Below are 20,000 nucleotides of genomic sequence, written 5' to 3' on the forward strand. Positions count from 1 at the left end.
ACCAACTCAACGCACAGTACCAGTGCCGCAACGATCTTTCTAACTGAAAAATCAAAAACATCTATTGCCAAATTGCTTAGTTCCAATTACTTATGCTTTTCTTGTTCCGCTATTAAAATTGTATTATTGTAAATATTTTGTTTTATAATTGAAATTATAGAAAATTGAAACATAAATATTTGGAACGCTATTACGATATACTTTAGAGCTGCTTGCGACTTAGCATTTAATCAAAATAACACCTATAATTGTAAATTATGTTTAGACAAAGCGATAAAAATCGATGAGTCGATTTTAAGTGCTCCGGTAATAGTATTATATGATTAGCAATACATCAATATATCTAAAAAGTCGTGCATCAGAATAAACAATTTAAATACAGAGATTAAGAGAGAAAAAGAGGGCGAGAGAGAGAAAGAAAGAGAGAGAGAGAGAAAGAGAGAGAGAGAGAGAGAGAGAGAGAGAGAGAGAGAGAGAGAGAGAGAGAGAGGTAGATAGATAGAGAGACAGTGAGAGAGAGAGAGAGAGAGAGAGAGAGAGAGAGAGAGAAGGAGAGAGAGATAGAGAAATCAAGGTAAGACGTTTGGCAAAAAGTAAGAAGAAAAAATAACAAATACAATTCGGGTTACAGCCTCCGCCAAACTGGCTCTGTTAGTTTCACCTTGGAATGTAGCATTCGTGGGCGTTTTGTGGTTAAGTCCCTGTTTGGGTTTTCTAGATGACATTGCCTCATAATGTTCGTCTTAATATTTTTTGTAGTATGTTTTTTGTCGAGATTTTTTAGTGTTCCAAAATATTATTGCTTGATAACTCTTAACGTTATTCAAAGGATGCAATTCGTTTTCAACGGAAATTGTTATGGGAGTATGTTCTTACTTAAGTGGTAAACTTTACATTTATAAATGGACCTCATCCCATCATGGATGGTGTTATTGCCAATGTTCGTTATGAAATGCACTATCGCTTTTATGGCTAAAACATTTTGTTCGGCATATTCAATCCCAAATTATAATAAAAAGGTTTACTTTAAAAATCCTGAAATGTTTTCTTTAGCATCGGTTGTATAGGTTATTATAGAGTAGGCGGATTTTTAGTCAAACATCACGCCTCGATTATGAATAACAGATGGCTACAACATGTAAAACGGTTGCTAGGGGTCATATGTTGCACATATCAGTTTGTAAGAACAGTATGGCAATATGTGTATCGCTTCAAAACACATGTTTTTTATGCTATCGTTCCGACCACTTCAGCTCTTTATATTTATATGGAAAGTATTGTGTTTTCTGTATGTATAGTTTTTATATTTATAGTTTTCCCCCAATTATTGTGGTGAATTACAAACCTCGTAATATACAAATGCAGCATAAGGACTTAATCGGCACTAATTCATCTAATCTTCTATGTAGATAGACCCATTTAAATGTTAAAATCAATGTTCTAGGTTGTTGTTTAGGCACACTATTTAATCTTTTATAACATGACGACTTTTATCAATGGATAAACATATTGCAATATTATATCATAACGCATGCAGCATTCATGCGCTATGCAAATAGAAATGAAGCATACGCATTGAATGATTTACGATTGACTATCCTCGACTTTCTTTCATATATTTCATGTATATTTATATCACAGTGTTTTGTTGTTAGAATAAGAGTAAGAAATAATGAAGTTGTATCGCACTTGCTGATGTAGCGCGAAGAGGTTCAACACTTTACATAGTTCTTTAACAGCTATGCACAAAAGTTAAAGCAGTCAACTCATGTCTTATTTCAATCGGTTTGAATGGTTCAATATTTTTAATGAAAAACATTAAAAATGATGTTGTACATATATTGATTCGTTGCTTTCAACAATCAAGAGTGTCCTTGGCTAAATTTCGAAATGTGGGTGGTACATGCGTGGCAAATTATCTATATTTTTCTATTCTTCCTATCGCTCATGTGTCTAGGAGTTGACCACAACAATTTACGTAGTATTTTATGTTTTTTCATTCTTATCATTTGCTAAAACGCCTACTTAGATATGTCTGTCACGTGGTGATTGTATTTCAGCGAAAACATATCGCATCCACATTATTGTGGAAAAACCCATTACTTATCAAGAAATCAACTTTTACTTTCCCATGTAAATAACTTGTCAATCAGATTGTCTATAGTGAAAAATATTTAAAAAAAACAACCACTTTTTAGCAGAACAGAGTTAAGTCTATACTATTTAATTATCTTCATAACGCTAAATAGTCTTTAACATACGGCTCCTCCACCCGTCTTTACATATGTTAAAAAAAAACATTGAATAGAGTTCATTTAAAATTTTTAATCATTTACCTTTTTGGTTGTGCATTGTTTTAATCCGTTACTATTGCATGTGCTGGACACATTGACTTTTTACGTTACATTTATATTCAATTTCACTCACACGTTGTAGTCTTAACTATTCATGCCATTCACCAACCTAGAGATGCAGAAAAACACACATTATACACAATTCGCGTTCAACTTTTGAAAATTTATGGTTGATTTTTGACAAAAAAAAATCACTATAAATTCTCCCAGTCGTTGGGTGAACTAATAAACAAACACACTCACACACGTACACTGCCAATATTTTTTATACACCTAGGCCAGAAAGAAATTGACTTTTAATATAACTTTGCGCATCCGCAACTGTCGTTGGGAGAGTTGACATTGATTGCAAAGAAGATGGTGGTATACAGAGTTGAAATTTAGTTTCTTCTCTTTCGTAGGTTGATGTTGATTGCAGTGCCGCCAGAGAGTTTTTTCTGGCTTTGTCGGATGTGTTCTGGTATATCATAATATATTAACTCAGGATGTTTTATGAAATCGAAAACAAAAACACAAAAAACAACTCACGACAGGATTATAAACTACAAGAATGGCTTGTTCAATATGACACAAAATCGTTTTTGAATAAAAAAAAAACAATTATGCACCTTACATAAAACACACATATTTTCGGAACGGATACAGCACAGCAACGACCATGCTATCTTTCTACAAAAGCATTTACACAATCTGAACTAGGCTATAAAAAGAAGATTTTTGCGACTTTTTTGCACTTAAGTAAGATATATGAATTAACCGATAAATTTTCTAATCCATATAACTGAATAATCTTCCAGCATCGTCGTGATGTTCTGTACACTAGTGTAGTGTATTCAATCACTCGAAGCATCAGTTTTACAGTGATTCTTTTCACTAATACATTATGTGAATAATAATTCCGCACAAACCATACAAGAGTCACTCTGAAGAATCCCCGAAAGCCTGGCGAGCACTCATTCACTAAAATTTATTATGTATCAACTAGAGTACAAAACACAATTGAATTGCCTAGCGCGGCTCCAAATCGTTTTCTACTTATGATTTGCAAACTGTATCACTTTTTCCCTTTTTTAAATAGATTTAAAGAAAATATTTTCACTTTATGAACGACCTTGTTAAGCGACACTACAGGCGCTGCTATTGTCACGCATTCAAAACCAGCACACTACGGCAGTCCTGAGAGTTATGATCCAGATTTTTCAATGCGACAACCGTCGTCTTCGTTCATTCACTCTTCGCTCGCTAGCATGCGTACGCATACATCTCTGTATGGCTACGGATCGCGAGTTAAACGACTTCGTTCTCTTGACGCGTTCGCGTGTTCAAGAGAACCGAGGTTGACACGCATAAGCAAGTCAAGCCTGATCCGAAGCCATCTGTAAAACCCGAAGTCAACCCGAGGTTCGAGCTTGCGCGTGCCGTGCGTTCGGATGGAATAGCGTTTATTGCATCTCACTCACCCATGCTTGGATTATGCTTCGTTTCGTTTTTTTAATGTGTTGCTAAGATCAACCAGCGCTCTGAAATGTCGCTTTTGTAACAAAAACCGCTAATGTAAACCGCAAAGGATACACAGAAACTCTTCTTTTGATAATAATTCTACATGTATCATCGTATTGAGAACATAATCATGTTTTCCACACTCAATAGATGACACTTAAAGCGTCATTGCGTAATTTTCTAAACAACTTACATTTCTTCAGTACTAGGATACGGAGTGCTGTGTAAATATATCTGTTATATTAATCGACTAATGCAACCTTTTATCATTTAAAACTCCATGTTATTACCGCTCATGGCTTCAGAAGGAAAGTATTTTTACATATGTATAGTATTGCACAGACTCCAAATATAAGGGTATGCCTTTAAAATGTCATTTATAAAACGGTGAAATTATCTGTTTTTTTTAGTTAATATTAGAAATTTCTTGATTTTGCTATATCTATTGTGGTTTTTTCGTTGCTGTGTCTTATTGTATGCAACCACAGCATGCAGCTACAACAGGATATACAGATATAAGATGCTAATATCTTATTTTTTCTGATAATCGATGTGCATTATCGTTTTGTTTTACAATAAAGGATCAATCATGTTCTTCGGCGTTTATGTTGAAGTACAACATTTTGTCTGTTTTTGTAGTAAGATAGAAGTAGAGCATTAATCTAAAGTGAATACTGCTAATGGATAATGAAGACACCAGACAAATGTGGCGATCTATTTTAGCAATGTGAAAATTGTAGACTAAGCACTTTGAACTGTTATATTAACTACAGATTAAGCACTTACTTACTTACCCATTATTTCGATATAAATCGTCTTATTTAATAATATTCTTCTATGTATGGTTGAATTTATCTCTAACTCCTATTTGTTCTCCACACTCCTCCGCATTTTGTATGCATGCGAGGTTTTCAGTAATTCACCAACGTTAGCAAAATATCCCCTAAGATGCAGACAATGCACCGAAGTCATGGTTACAACAAGCCAGGCACTTTTCGTGTCATTGTGAGGTCGTGACAATCCTTAATTTCCATGTCGTATCCCCTCAGGCCAATAGGTCGCTGTGCTTATTATTATTCTCTAAGTCACCTCTTGTTATCTGATACCTATACTTCAGACGCAATGTCAGCAACAAATCCCACTTCGCTATTATTAATAAAACCAATAAAGCACGTACGATATGTTTCGGGGCACATGCAAAAGTCATCCAATCGGGCTGTTTATTGTCGAAATGGCTTGAAGTTCTGTTTATTTACCTCACGTTTCAGAATATTGTGCATCTAGTGAAAACGTCTAAGAAGTTGGTGCAATTAATGAAAACATGATTGATAGAGCACAGAGAAAATAATGCATGCAAACTGTTGTAAGTTGTTTTATCGATTCGATGGCTTAACACACTTATAAAAATAAAGTGTTCATGTGCAATAATTTACCCATTTAGATACCCAATAATTTACATTTACTATTTATAATATATAGCATGTAAAAAAACACAATAACAAGAAGTGATTTAGAGAAATGAACAAAATTTCGGAATCGGAACAAACGTTTCTACCGTTGATACCAATGGATAAACCAACGATTCAAACCATATATTACTTGAGAAATCTCTTTCCATACCTCGCTCGGTTTCAATAGTTCTAAAAATAAACCGAAAGAAAGTTCGTACAATCTTGCTTCGATTCTTCTGTTTCTTTGACGCAGACGATGCCGGAAAGAAACTACTGCAATACATATAAGCTGAAGAAAGATACGAAAAATGGAATGTTCATTGCGCGACAATTTCCGTTTCATGCCTGCCTAAACGATCACAATTTTATAAGTCCCAAAAAGAAACACTGTACCGAAAACCCCAGCTAAGTCTTTGTAATGCGACCTCAGAAAAGGAAAATGAAGCCTGACGGTTCCTCGAAGAAGAAGCAAATACTGCAGATGGTCGAGCGCAAAACGCGTACGACATAGACTCAAAATGAACCATGACAACGAAGGAAATCATAGTAGGAAAGGAGGGTTCTTACAAGTCAAACATGAAACTAAGAGGAAAAGAAGAAGATGACTGCGTGGCTGAGAAAAGCTAATGACCTTCAAGATATAAATACATTTCGTATCCCAAATAAGTTATCTTAAAAGCCAGAACATTGGAGATGGGAGTGACGGAGCAGACGATGAACTCAAAATTGAAAATATCAGGAAATGTTGAGCGAGCTCTTCTTAATAAAAAAATAGGTCACGAGTAAAGGAGGGAACAAATCGGGCGAATTGTGATCCACAATGATTTTAAAAATCGGAACCAACAAAAAAACTACAAAGGACAAATACAAAACTGCATTTTTTAAAAAAAATCACTTAAGACAAATACTTAAGACATTGTAAATACCACCTTGTTCACTAAAAATATAGTTTTTTAGTTGATACATTACGAGCGGGGCCCTATTTACTATTATTATATGAACATATGATAAATGGTGTACATGCGATTGAATTTTTAACAGTAAAAGCTATTTTTATAATATGATGGAGACGATAGTAGCCGCTTAGTGAGGCGCTTTTTGGTTTGAGAAATGATATGCAATCAATATAATTATCGTCCAAACGACCGTATTTTCGTATTTCACTTTAATTCTATTGAATATCTGAAACAACCCATATATTCCGCGTATCTAATCCAACATAATAACTTATTGGACTAAGTATCTGCAAATTGGTTCGAAACAGAATTTTATCTACTCGCTAGGCCGAATTTTTACTATGATTCATTTTTCTGCATGACTCACCCAATTCTCCTGCGTGTTGATATGAAATGCACCATACCATATAGGCAAACCAATGTTTGGGGTGAATTTAGTCATGTTTATCAAATTGTATTCGTTTGTTTTAGTTCAAGTAATAATAATAGTTTGTTAGTCAATTAATAATTGTTTGATTTGTCAATTAATAATTGTTAGTTCAGTAATTCATTTAATTTTGCGTTTCATCCACAGTTCTATTGCGTTCAGGCCTTTTGTTTAGCTTATCGCAATGTCCAGAATTGATTAATGGAGTTATTTTTCGAATACTACTTCTGTCTTGGATGCTTTGTCCCAAATAATAATTTAATGAAAATAGATTGTACAAACTGCACTTAACTACATACATTTCAGCGTACAGCGTACATACAAAATAATATTAAGGTTTCGTTATACATGTTTGGTTCTTTTTTGAGGGTATGTTTCAAATGAGGGTGCGCGGAATAGCTTATCAGAAGTACTTCCGCATTGCGGACTCTCTTTTGGATCCTGTGTGTCTAGTGCGGTTTAGATGGCTGATGAGTCAACCTCAATGCAATTTATACACGATATCTTTACTGAGCCAAAACTATCTAGTAACGAATCACGTTTTGAATCGTACTGAATATTTATTTCTACCTTTTTAATACTATTAGAAGTGCAGGTCTAAACAAATCTTGTTTGACCTGTTTTAAGGTAAAAAGGCGAATAAGAGAGGCTGTGCCTTAACAGAAAGCAAGAAATATCTTGGAGTAAAATTGAAAAAAAACGATGAAGCAAGAGTGGAACGAACGGAAGCTCATTGAGAGAGAAATTCCTGTATAGAGAAGCAAGAGAGTGCAGATGATGTTGAGAGGAATTATTGTGAGAGATATTATGACAAATTTCTAGTGATGATGAAAGAATAAAAAAGAGAGCTATAGTTATAGATAAAGGGAAAAATGATGATAATAATAACGGCATGTGAAAATAAAGTTTGGTAAGCCAAATGTTAAAAGGACATCAACATTACATAAAATATTCAACTACAGCGACAGTAGCTTCGAAAATCATATTTTTATAACCAAAATATTGTAATGCCCACCAATCCAAAGAGAGATTTTCTAAGAATCCTCATGAAACACTCATGTGCGTAAAGACAAAAAGAAACATTTTTTGAGCTTGAAATAATATCTAGCGTAAAAACATTGCATGTCGGACTATCATTTATTAAAAGTAGAAGAACTTATTGTATTTAACTTACTAATTTAGATACTACTAAACTAATTTAGATGATGATCTTTAGTGATACGACGTGCAATGAATACCACTTAAAAATATGCTTAGGTTGTCAAGATTAAGGGTATGCAGACCATTATCATAGTAAAAAAATGGTACCATAGCAGCTTGCACGTTATTACGACCATTACCCTCCACGAGCAAGTAAGTTTCTCTATTGTTCTTATTATCTATTACTACTTCTCTCTCTCTCTCTCTCTCTCTCTCTCTCTCTTTCTCTTCTCTGTTTCTTTTCAAGAGTTATTACAAACATTCTTAGACCGAAGCTCAGACTGACAGTGATTTTGTTGATGAAAACTCAGTTTGCAGTAGGACACAAACATACGTTTGAATGTTGTTTTATAGTTATAATGCTACCAATAATTGACACAATTAAAGAAGTTCTGACATTTTCGATAAGCAGATTCGATAAGAAATAAAGCAGTAAATCTAGAAAAGTAAAAAAAAATGCCTAAAATATGCAAAACAAACCTTCCATAGTCGAAGTTGCTCATAGTAATCAATAAATGAAATGTTGTTTGATAAGCTTTAGTTGGTGTGTAAACTTCTCTTAGAACTCACGTTAACTCATCTATGTGCATGTTAACTCATGTTAGGTTATGTGCATCTCGAACGAGCGTCATTAGAATTTACAATTCAGTTTCAACATCCACCGTTTTAGTCTTTGTTCAATTTCAGCCTGCCGAGAGATTCATAATTTCCCATTCTCTATTTCCGTTTTACTAACTTTTAAGGCACATGTTTTGCTATCTTTACTTATTTTACGCTCATTGGTTCTTTTTTCAAATTTGTACGGTTTAAATGAGCATCATTAAATAAAAGCTACCGGATATGTATTTACGTGTCGATTTGATATTGGAGATATGACAACAGCGATTGTATTTGTTAATAAAGTGTGACGGAGACAATGTGTCATTTTGCGAAAACTATTAGCTGTACTCGAGAAGAGATAGGATAAGTTATAACTTTTAACCTAAAAAAGCATAAAAAAGCAATACAGATGTAATAATTGTGTTATTTCTAAATGGATAGACGATAAAGCCGTTAAAATCAGTATATTTGGTTGAATAAGGTATCCAAGGATCCTTCATGTGATCGGATGGTTTGAGCGATTAATCAGAGCCTTGATTAATTCAAACAAATCAATAATTATCCCATAGGAACGATCAGTTTTTCACTCTCTATTCCATTTTCTTTTTAACCTTCAGCGATTGAATGAAACAAGACGATACTGAAGTTGGCAATAAAAAATGTCATAGCTACTGAGTGGCCTGCAGCCATCCGCTGGCCGTCATCCTGGTCGAACTGCGGTGATTAAACAGATCGAAATCATCAGTAAGCGTGGAGATAGGAAGGAGGATAAGTGGAGCCCCTTCGGACTCCCAGTATGAAGAGGTCGATCGAAACGATCCTCGTGGCACACGAGCGCCTGAAGTAAGTGTGTAGGCACATCGGCACACGTAGCGGCACACGACCAGACAGACAACATTCGCTTGCTCGCGATGACCATCAAGACGAACCACACACGCTCTTCTTGGAAAACCGGTTCTTGTGACAGTCAAAAATTTCTTCTTTGTTCGTTTGGTTGATGTTGGCTTATTCCGTCTTAATATTTTCCCCCTTCCTTTCAAATTGCGCCACACGCAAAATAAGAAATAATACAATGAATTTAAAATATACCATTATTATTTAAAAGGACTATCAATCCTTTCACCCTCTCTACAGCACTGTGGTAATTGTGATAATCATACCTGTGGTTCATTTATATTACACAGTATTATACATGAGTCTCATGCTTATCAAATGGAAAAGTTGGCTAAATTTGCTGTTTTATTTCACTTTCGTGTCACTTGGCGTGGTTAGTGCGATATATCTGCCGCAAACTGGCTCTTTACGAAGACTCCAAGTCGAAAAATATGCTAAGCATTTCGTACCTACAATTGCTTCGTTGGCACATGCGCAGTCGAACACAATAGAGCAGTGGAGCATCCTTCGATCTCATGAAACAAAAGTAGCAGCAAAAACATTGGTGTTTGATTGCTCGTCGGCCGTTCTATGATGTACTCTACAACAAAAATCTCGAGCCTTTGAGTAACAAAATTATCATTCGCATTTCCCGAATACGATGCGATGGGGCAAATATCATAGGTCCGGGAACGCAAACCAGTGATGGTGTTGATTTTTCTTTTGAACGCAGTACTAGGTGCTACTGTGAACCGGATGCTCAAAAGCATCCCCCTATCGTTTCCTTTTCCAAATAAACACGAGGCCCACCCGAACTATTACGAATGATATTTGTAGAAAAAAATGAAAACACGAAGTGAGAGCTAACTAAAGTGAGCAAAGGATAAAAATCGTCAGTAAAACTTCGACCAGTTCAGGTTGACGCAGTCTGAAATCTGAAAGTATAATTTAGTTAGCATACGACGATCGGATGCAATGACATTTTCCTGTAACTAGTTCACAAAGGCTAATGAGTTACACGCGTGGTATTGTGTTTTGTCGAATGAACATTTTAATTCTTCCACACGTCTACCACACGTTTTCATTAAGCACCACTATAGTTCTAATCTCAGGAATGTTTAAATGATTTATTTCAATATAAATTAGCATGCTTATACTATGCTTCCGTGCCATACTAGCTCTCGCATTCCATTCTCTAAATCCTCGGGAATCCTAGAGTTTCGTTCTAAAAATGTAAACGTTATTTTAATCATATTTTTAATGAAGTGTCGAATGCTACTACGGACATTATCAAATGTGATGATTGTGATGTTAGAACGAATCATACTTACTTGTAAGCAATACGAACGGTGTAACGAAAAAAGTGTAGTTGAAGTTTTATCTTTTTCAAAGTAAATGAAATTGGTGAAATGTGTGCATGCTAAGGGGCTACAGACACTTTCGCTGCATCTATTCATCATCAATCAGATAACATCCACATTATGCGTTTTTGAGATTATGGATATTTTGTGTGTCTCATTTATTATAAATTAATAAGTGCTACACAAACTATCCATGGTAATTGTTTATTTATTTTATCTCAATCAAGTTAGGATGTGTCTCAAATCTTGAACTAGTGTTTTATTTTTATGGTTACCTTCATATAATTCTATAGTAATACCACGACGAGAAAAGACCGCATAAAGACAGTTTTTTTTACTTTTCCCGGGATAGTTCGGGTTCGCTGAGGTGTCATGCTCTATTTTTTTTGTGCGTCAACACTAAAGCTTTTCGCGGGTAGCATGTATAGAGAATAGTAGCTAGATTATATCAGTTTTGAAATGTTAAGCTAATCTCTAGGCTAAATAATAATGAAATTACACACTTTTGGAAATGATTCAAACCACAAAGCCGAATTTGTTTGCCTGCTTTTCTCTCTTTCTCATCTTTTCTCTCTCCGATACTCTCTCTTTTTCTGGTTTACTCAATTTTATTTTGCCTTGCATTTCCCGCTCTCCTATACATGGCATACACATGCGCAACAAAACCATTGAAAACTCTTCAAAGGTATTTTACCTTGATACTAAACATATTCATCAGTAGAGATAGAAAACAGAAATGAATCATTCAATTGAAAGCGAATTTTAACGTAACGTAAGCAGCACGATGGAATACTTTTGAAAAGAAGTTTTAAGTTGATAGTGGTAGGCGACATGTTTCGAACAGAGCATTCTTGCTAGTATAATGTTTTTTAATAATAATTGTAAAAACAGAACAGACCTTTAACATACAATTTTGACAAATTTTGCAAGTAGCAACAACATTATTTCTTCATTTAAATACTCTTGCTCAATGCAGAGTATCCCTATCCAGAGAAAGTATTATTCAACACGGAACATAAGAGGCAAGAAAATTTCGGCGACGACCATACTATGAGTCTCTTGAGACTCATTTAGCTTTATTTATGTTTATGATAGTGTAGCTTAGAATTTTTCCAGAATTTTAAATGAATTTAGTTCCTAAAAAGGCAGCAATAATTGTTAGTATTTTCATAATTATACTTTGATCATAAGCGACCGTGAGAGATCATGATTATGATTTTCACATTTAATAAATTAATAATAATAAACATACATTTAATAAAGAATCAACAAAAAAAAGTCATTCATAATGTTATTGTTTGAACATAGAACATATGTCCACCGTTGACGATTAATTTTTATTTATACTTTCAGCTAATTTGAAGAAAATCCAAAGAAACTCGAACAAATTAAAATTGCTTTGATGTTGCTACTGGCTATATTCACTACATCGGTTTGAATATAAGACAGTCCCTGCAGGACATGAAACGAGTTTACCTACTTTAGACAGCAAAATGATATTACAACAATACGTAAAAATACTGATATGCTCTGCTATCTGTATGAATGCGACATAATTTATAAAAACCTAGGTGGAAATACCCGTTATGAATTGATAAATCAAATCGGTTAAGATAGCCGTTCGAAACGGGCCAGCCTTACTACATTACTATTTCAATTGTTTTCAAAGATAGCCATGCAAAAACTAGTAGTTGTGAAAAAATATGCCGCCGGATGCTGGAACTTCATTCTATATATTATCCTGTTACTATACGGCGGTAATGATGCAAAGATGTCAAATAATACTGACCGGACAGTTTATCAACATTTTGCCATGGAACCCCAGGATCAAACTGCTATTGTGGGTTCACGAGTCACACTACCATGCAGAGTTGAAAACAAATCCGGTCAATTGCAAGTAAGCACATTTTCGTTTGATTAACTAATTTTTTTGGCACAAACTATCACGTCAATGTTAACATATCAATAAAACGTACGGCCCGCCCGTTCTCATATATGTAAAAAAAATACCATATCAATAGAGTATCTTTGAGATATCTTTACGACGTTATTCATTCGTTTGATATTCATACTTTCAACCCATAGTTCCGGATAATTGCTTAGTACAGTTCTTCATAAAAAAAACAATAAATAATTTAAATATGGTTTCTCTTATAAGTGGACGAAGGATGACTTCGGACTTGGCACGCTACGCAATCTAAGCGGCTTCGAACGGTATATGATGATCGGTAGCGACGAAGAAGGAGACTATTCACTTGATATCTCCCCAGTAATGTTAGACGATGACGCTAAATATCAATGTCAGGTTGGTCCCGGTAAAGACGGTACGTATGGTGCTATATGTATATTTACTCTTATACAATAACATTTAGTAATATATTCTTTTATACATATCTAAAGGTACACCCGGAATTCGTTCGAGATTCGCTAAATTGTCTGTGCTGGTTCCTCCCGAAGCACCGAAAATAGTGCAGGGTGATTTCCTTATGACTACGGAAGATCGTGAAATAGAGCTAGAGTGTGTATCGGTGGGAGGAAAGCCGGCAGCTGAGATAATATGGATTGACGGGCATGGTAATGTGGTTACTGGTGGAATCGAATACGTAAGGGAACCCTTGCAGGATGCAAGACGCTTTACAGCCAAATCAATCTTAAAACTTACACCGAAGAGAGAGTACCATAATACCACCTTCACTTGCCAGGCGCAAAATACAGCTGACCGATCCTACCGCTCTGTACGATTACAATTAGAAGTGAAATATGCACCAAAGGTGCGTATTTTTGTTGTAGATGGTGTATTGAACAACGCACGCCTCACAGAAGGTACTGAACTACGATTATCGTGCAGAGCAGACGCAAATCCACCTGAATTAAATTTCCAGTGGTTCGTCGGGGATGAACTGGCAGAAGAAAACCATGCATCAGAACTAGTGAGCTATCAAATATTATACTTACATGCATATTATGTTATATCGCTGGTTTTTATCCTTCCATTAACAGATAATTTCTAACGTATCGCGTAAATACCATGACACCATAATTAGGTGTGTGGTTCAAAACGCCGTTGGTAAGAGTGAAGAGAGTGTATCTTTAGATATATGCTACGGTCCAACATTCCGCGAGCTTCCAAAGTCTATTGAAGCAGATATTGATACAAAAGTAACTCTACAATGTGACGTGGATGGAAATCCAACACCGGACATTACTTGGCTACATGAATCCACAAAACAAATAGTAGCGAGTGGTCCAAATGTTACACTTGCCGTGACATCGTCTACAGCCGGGAAATACTTGTGCAAAGCAAGTGTACAAGGTTTTCCAATTATTGAAGCTGAGGCAACTGTCTTCTTACGGGGACCTCCTTTGATCAGATCGCCGAGACAACAGTACGGTACACTGAGTGACAGAGGGCAACTTGAATGCAAAGCATTCGCAGTTCCGCGACCAAAATATATCAGTTGGTCATTCAACGGATATGAGATAAATGCTTCTCAACCAGAACCGGGTGACTACACTGTCATGGAAGACTTATTATCCGACGGTATACGATCGATACTAATTATCGCAAGTTGCCTTCAAAAGCATTTCGGAAGTTACAATTGTACAGTCGCCAACGACTACGGCATAGACTTTGTAGAAATAGACTTCCTCTCTAAGGGTAAGTAAATTATAAGTCTACTAGGAGTTATTTGATTAACCTTCATTAACACATGTTTTCAATTTTGATTTATTCCTATAAAAACAGAATCAAAAAATGTGTCCGTTATCTTTTTGGGCGCCATCGGTGGTATAACGTTTTTAATCTTTGTTTTTGTAATTGGTATATGCATTTGTAGTCGTCGTATTAAAATGAAGCATCTACCACCTGCTGATGTTATACCAAAGGTTAGTAAATGTGGTCAGCTGATTTGTTTTTACATGTATAAAAACGGGCGAGCAGAATATTTATGTTTATTGGTCTTTTAAAAATTGAAATTCAATTAGCTGATTTGTATTGTTTCTATTAAACGTTTAATCTACACGTCAGTTATGTTGAGTGCCAATAAAAATTGTGCATAATATATTTTCAATGCATAGATATACAGTATAGACTGTACTTCATAAATAAAAAGTCTAAAACCTTCAGCAGAGGCAATTTTTTGAAATGTTATGTATTTTTATGAACCGAATTTTGATTTATAGTTTTCCTGACTTTTGGTTCGAATTTCAACGTTATATAATATAATCTTAAACTTCTGCATATAACTAATATCAGTATGACATACATAATATTATTCAGTATGACGTACAAGAGAGAGAATATATCCATCATCGAAACACCGCCGATAACAGAAACGATATGCAAGAGGTAGACAGGGAAGCTATGGCTGTTAATTTGAAGTTTTCCATACGATCCATTGAATCTCCTTGCGCAGTTTCACAGACCTCTTCATCTGTAGCTCCAAAGATCGATTCCTCGAATTATAGGTATGTTAAGTGGTACTAATATCAAATGCTATGAGTATAATCATGTAACGCTTTATTCTAATGGCATGAAGTTGTTCTAGTGATATGTCGAACTCTCTCAGCATACTACAATGCAAACCTAGTGAGAGTTCCAATGGATACATGCCGTATGTGCATCATTTACGTGATTTAAATTCAACAGTTCCACCACTTCTGCAGAGTTTTAATACTAACAACGTTGATAACTCTTCGGTATTCGTACAGCAATCTCCGACGGATACAATGACTATTGTACGAAATTTTGCTACAAGTGACAATTGTGTCGATATGCCAATCTTGCAAAACATTAAGAGCAGTGTGTCATCGATTCCCCGCGTATTAATGAGTGAGTAATAGCTAGATATTTATACAGGCATCCTCGAGCTATTCCTAGTTTTATATTAAATTATATTTTAACTTAAAATCAAATGCAACGATACACATAAAACATAACAAAAATAAGATTATCTTTTTTCAACCAAGATTTTTTTTAATTTAATAATGAGAAGAATTGGATCATTCCTAATGTCCACTTTTTTAATTTTTCAGATCACCCAGTAGCAGGGTGTCATTTTGGATTGGAATCACGATTTCTTAACGATTTTAGTAACCACGGTCAAGGAGGTAGTGGTACTTTTTCTTCTCCACCAGCAACTGCAAATCCGGCTGCTACACCTGCTCCTCCTCCATACGCTACTATTCGTAATCAGACTTGTTTGCTGGCCCAAGGACTGCAAAGTCAGAAACCATCCGAATCAACAATAACTGGTACTGACAATGCGTTGTCCTCAGCGCTAAACAACCCTAGTAGTCCAACCTGCTCCCAATCGGGTTCCATCGCCAGCACGCAAAGCTCACAAGCCGCTCCTATCAATTTTGGTCAGCTTCAACCTCTTCATAACTCAGGGCAGTTTATCCTACCTAATATCGGCCCTACGAAACTCGGAGTACTGGCAACGCATGTTTAAATCAATGCACTTACTCACATCAATGCAAATTGAAATAGATGATAATAGCTGATGTAAACCATTATTAGGTTTGATAACAATGGTCATAGTCAAAGAAAGATGACATGTTATTTCCTAAGAATGGGCAGCATAAAAGAGAGTAAAAGTTTGTCAATTCGACGAAGATTTCGTCAACCAGTAGGATAGATTAATATAGCTAACTTAAAAACTGAGCTTTACTTACATGGACACCTCAACAACCGAGTTCTTATGAACTTCTTATCTCTTTTCATACATTACAATACATTTCTGGTGGAATACATTTTCTGGTAGTCATGTAATCTTTCATCTTTCAATTGTTTTTATTTGTTTCATTATTTATTTTTTGTATTTTGAATATTTACACTACTGCTAACATATTCAGAAAACTACTGTATTTTGATTTATCTTACATGAGCAGAACCGAAGTATCCAAAATAGATTGTGTAATATCCATACAATTCAGATCTTAAAAAGAAAAGATGTTTTTGATTTGCTTCTTGTTCGTTATAGATACGATATTTTATTTATTTTATTAGTATCTACCAAATGAATCACTCATTCCCCGTCGTTAAGGACAATGTTGTGCCATTATTCGCTCTGATGATAAAATGCTACGCAAGTTTAAGCAATGTCGTAAGGTTCAGTTCATTTTACATAGATATTCAACTAATGTCTTATATCCAACAATTTTGTTTAACCTAACCTTTTTTGAAAATCCATTTTTAAAATCTTTTTTTATTTGAAATTAGTCAAATAAAATTATCGTTAATTACATCTGGAATCTGGAAAGTGATAAAAATATTCTTGCTGAAGGTAAGAGAAACAAATCTACATAGTCTTAAGTAGTTCTTTCAAAACATCAATTAAGTAGTTCTGTCTAACATTAACATTAAACATTAAGTGATTGATTGATTGAAGCGAAGTGATTTTAGGAAAACGGTCAATTTAAAAAATTGTAGATATCTTTTTAACAAGAAAGATAATTAGTTGACTCTGCTATAGTTTTTATTCTACAATTTAAAAATATCCTGATAGCTGACGTTTATCGTGGGTTAAATTTTCGTGACTTAGAATAAAAACCAAAACCTTCCGAATTCTGAAACTGAAAAAACCATATCTCTGCAATAGCAAGCAGCAATTAAAACAACTCTGAAGTATCCAGAACTTACACTGTGTGCAACAATGTGTTGCGATCGTTATAGGAATAAGCAGACGTATAGGGGAAACTAAAGTACAACAGAACGTTAAAATTGATCAGCAACAATTAAGTCAGCAGTATGTTTTAAGTACGGAAAGCACAGCATTTCTAAACATACGACTTGCCCGTCTCATATATGTTTAAAAAAACACAAGCATTTCGTATACATGACCTATCAGATAAAGCATTCCAATGCAGAAATATGAAAATTACAAATAAAACATTAATATACTTATGACCTATCGTAAAATATCAGTATTCGAGTACAATCCGAGGATCTTTTCATTTTCGTTGAAACTGCAATAAAGTGTCATTCAAGCATTAGTTAGCAAAATATGTTTTGTAAATTAAGCTATCTGAACTGAACGAACAGAAATTTAAAGTTAATTTTCAAACACCTTTAGACAACGACACTAATGAAAAGAAACATCTTGAAAATTTTAACAGTAAACAACAATCCAACTATGCGTGAAGTGAAACGTAGATAGACAATTTATTTGAATTTTGTGATTTAATGCGTCGAAGTCTGTTTTAAAGCGTTTTTCGCTACCTCGCATAAGATGGAGGATTATTCCCTATCAAGTAAAGAAAGCATCAATAAATTTTGTATGAAATCATTTCAGGTCAGTTGTTTTTGTTGAAAGAATTTCGGTAGCACGGTACCATGACTTCACCTGGTTAGTCACACACGTGCACACTTTTAAGCTGCGTTGACAATAGTAGAAGTTTGGACGGACCAACGTGTTTTGATAAAACGGTAGATCGGTGATTTGTCATAATTCTCTTTTTCGCAGGGCCAAAAATTTAAAACGTAAATTAAGTTATTAGGAAGGGGCAGGGGAAATAAAACACTTCTTAAATTATAACTAAACCTATAATGTAGAACTTCATCTCCCTCTGCCCTCCTTAATCGTTCAATTTACGTTTTAATCTTCTGGTCCTGTGAAAAAGAGGATTACAAAAATCACCCGGCGGTCATTTTACCGTGAGTTTTTTCCATCACTACTCGTCTAGCAACTGCTCATGGGTTTTGGCATCGCGCGAGCGAAATCCCTACCCGTCTGGCAGCTGCTTAATAACTTCTGCTGCTCGATGGTAACCATTCCGGGTCAAAATCGTGCCGACAATCGGTTAGTGAACTTCAGTGTGAGTGGAATAGCTGCCTGTAGCTACTTGTATTTTGTGCATATTCTCATCTAGACTAAGAGTTGGGCACTTTTGGTGTAAATTAAGTGTGAAAAAACCAAAACAGCCCTTTTTTACTTATTGACTTTATACGTTTTGCAACTCCATGTTCGGTCGTAACCAACGAGCTACGAAAACCAGAGCTATTCCAATTTTCTTTTTTTCCATTTCCGTTTGTCGCCTGTCCTATGGTCGCGAGTTTTTCCTCTTTCCACCCACACGAGCCGCTTCCTACCTCACCAATACATTGTTACTGGAGGAATGGTGAACATCTCATTCCTCGCTTGGTATGAAGAAGTTTCCGGATAGTAAAACGGATCGATCAATCAGCATAGAGTGGGCCGCGAACGTGCGCTTGCGTATATGCGTGTATATATATATATATATATACATATACATATATATAAATAAATATATATATATACATATGTTACGTTTGTTAGTGTGTGTGTGTGAGATAGAGAGAGTGTATGTGATGAGTGCGTGCGTGCGTGTTTTTACCTATGTCTTTACTTATGAAGCTTTTTCTCGCGCTCTGCATCTTTCCATTCAAACTACCCCGATATTTACAGCGATATTGCGTTATTACAATCGTTTGCTGACTGCCACGGTTGATGATGACGCGCTCCTCTGTCGGTGCTGAGGTTTGCTTTTGCACTCGCTTCTATTGGGCGGGTGCATGTGACGCAATGAGTTCGTTATTTGGGCGCACCAACCATGCAGCAAAATTATGTTTCCATTTTGTTTTCATCCACGCCATTTTTCATTTGCCACCTCCCGACGCCCACGTTTTCCTTTTTTGCGCTACGCTTCGTTCATCAGCCATTGGAGATGGTTCCATTTTCGGAACGGTATTTCCCGTAATGCTCACCAGCTTTTCCTAGAGAAAGCTATGACTTCTGTTTTGAGCTATCGTACTGATTACCATAGGCTGTGTGGCTCCAAGTATCTCCAATACTCTACAAATATTTGCACACATATACTTATTTCCGCAGACTCATCGCATTCATCGCTATTACCTATGGTCACCGAGGCAAGTGTAGTGACTAGCTTTAATAGATCGATATATTTGAGCACGTTTCAATCGATTGCCGCAGCTAGCACATTTCCACACCTTTTCCAAATAATAATATATTGGCGTAAAATGTAGCGAAGCCCTAGAACGAATTCTAGAGATAGAGCAGCAATTTTTTTGCTTTGAGAGGGTTTCTATCTTGCGCCAGTTATGAGGGGATTTCTATCGTGATGCTAAGATATTGAAAAGTATCTTCCTCAACCCAATCCATTGAACTTCTACGCCAAATACACTGAACCAAGCATCCAAATCTCTTCCCAAATGAGATGTGTTCACTCTCCATTGTCCATGTCCATGTCCATTTGGTATTTTTTTTTTCTCTTTGGCATTTTACTCTTCTCCTCGT

At 35.5% G+C, this 20,000-nt stretch overlaps 3 protein-coding genes across 12 annotated transcripts in view; 2 read left to right on the forward strand and 1 right to left on the reverse strand.

The window, feature by feature from the left end:
- The window catches only part of LOC125957337 (irregular chiasm C-roughest protein-like), a 20,793-nt gene extending 11,115 nt beyond the window's left edge, over window positions 1-9,678 (reverse strand). The window contains exons 1-2 of one of the 5 annotated variants that reach the window (XM_049690017.1): window positions 9,649-9,678; window positions 2,337-2,463 (exon numbers count right to left, since the gene is read on the reverse strand). The gene's annotated coding sequence lies outside the window, so the exon portion shown is untranslated. Of the gene's footprint in view, window positions 1-2,336; window positions 2,464-2,597; window positions 2,747-3,262; window positions 3,378-3,465; window positions 3,580-9,648 lie in introns of those variants that run through there. The other 4 variants (XM_049689993.1, XM_049690009.1, XM_049689985.1 and 1 more) reach the window with 4 other exon arrangements.
- Window positions 9,679-10,284: 606 nt separating this feature from the next.
- LOC125950728 (irregular chiasm C-roughest protein-like) lies at window positions 10,285-17,880 on the forward strand. 3 transcript variants are annotated; one of them, XM_049679004.1, is made up of 9 exons: window positions 10,285-10,386; window positions 12,076-12,619; window positions 12,881-13,046; window positions 13,123-13,652; window positions 13,723-14,380; window positions 14,468-14,607; window positions 15,002-15,189; window positions 15,261-15,553; window positions 15,757-17,880. In XM_049679004.1, the coding sequence occupies exons 2-9, from the start codon at window positions 12,398-12,400 to the stop codon at window positions 16,173-16,175; spliced, it is 2,616 nt and encodes an 871-aa protein (XP_049534961.1). In that variant the 5' UTR covers window positions 10,285-10,386; window positions 12,076-12,397; the 3' UTR covers window positions 16,176-17,880. The 3 variants fall into 3 exon arrangements, with proteins under 3 accessions (XP_049534961.1, XP_049535052.1, XP_049535135.1); XM_049679095.1 differs by having other exon boundaries at window positions 15,270-15,553; XM_049679178.1 differs by lacking the exon at window positions 15,757-17,880 and having other exon boundaries at window positions 15,261-15,594.
- A 582-nt stretch (window positions 17,881-18,462) lies between these two features.
- Window positions 18,463-20,000, forward strand: part of LOC125950989 (kinesin heavy chain) — a 13,493-nt gene continuing 11,955 nt past the window's right edge. Inside the window, exon 1 of one of the 4 annotated variants that reach the window (XM_049679458.1) lies at window positions 18,463-18,540. The gene's annotated coding sequence lies outside the window, so the exon portion shown is untranslated. Of the gene's footprint in view, window positions 18,570-18,636; window positions 18,867-20,000 lie in introns of those variants that run through there. The other 3 variants (XM_049679469.1, XM_049679478.1, XM_049679449.1) reach the window with 3 other exon arrangements.

This window comes from Anopheles darlingi, chromosome X, assembly GCF_943734745.1.
Source record: "Anopheles darlingi chromosome X, idAnoDarlMG_H_01, whole genome shotgun sequence".
NCBI classification, from domain to species: domain Eukaryota; kingdom Metazoa; phylum Arthropoda; class Insecta; order Diptera; family Culicidae; genus Anopheles; species Anopheles darlingi.

Bases quoted from the DNA above. Each gene is read 5' to 3' on its own strand.
- LOC125950728 (XM_049679004.1), top strand. From the start codon at position 12,398: ATGCAAAAACTAGTAGTTGTGAAAAAATATGCCGCCGGATGCTGGAAC. The intron at 13,047-13,122 runs GTACGTATGGTG...ACATATCTAAAG, and splicing joins GGTTGGTCCCGGTAAAGACG to GTACACCCGGAATTCGTTCG. The intron at 14,608-15,001 runs GTTAGTAAATGT...AATATTATTCAG, and splicing joins CTGCTGATGTTATACCAAAG to TATGACGTACAAGAGAGAGA.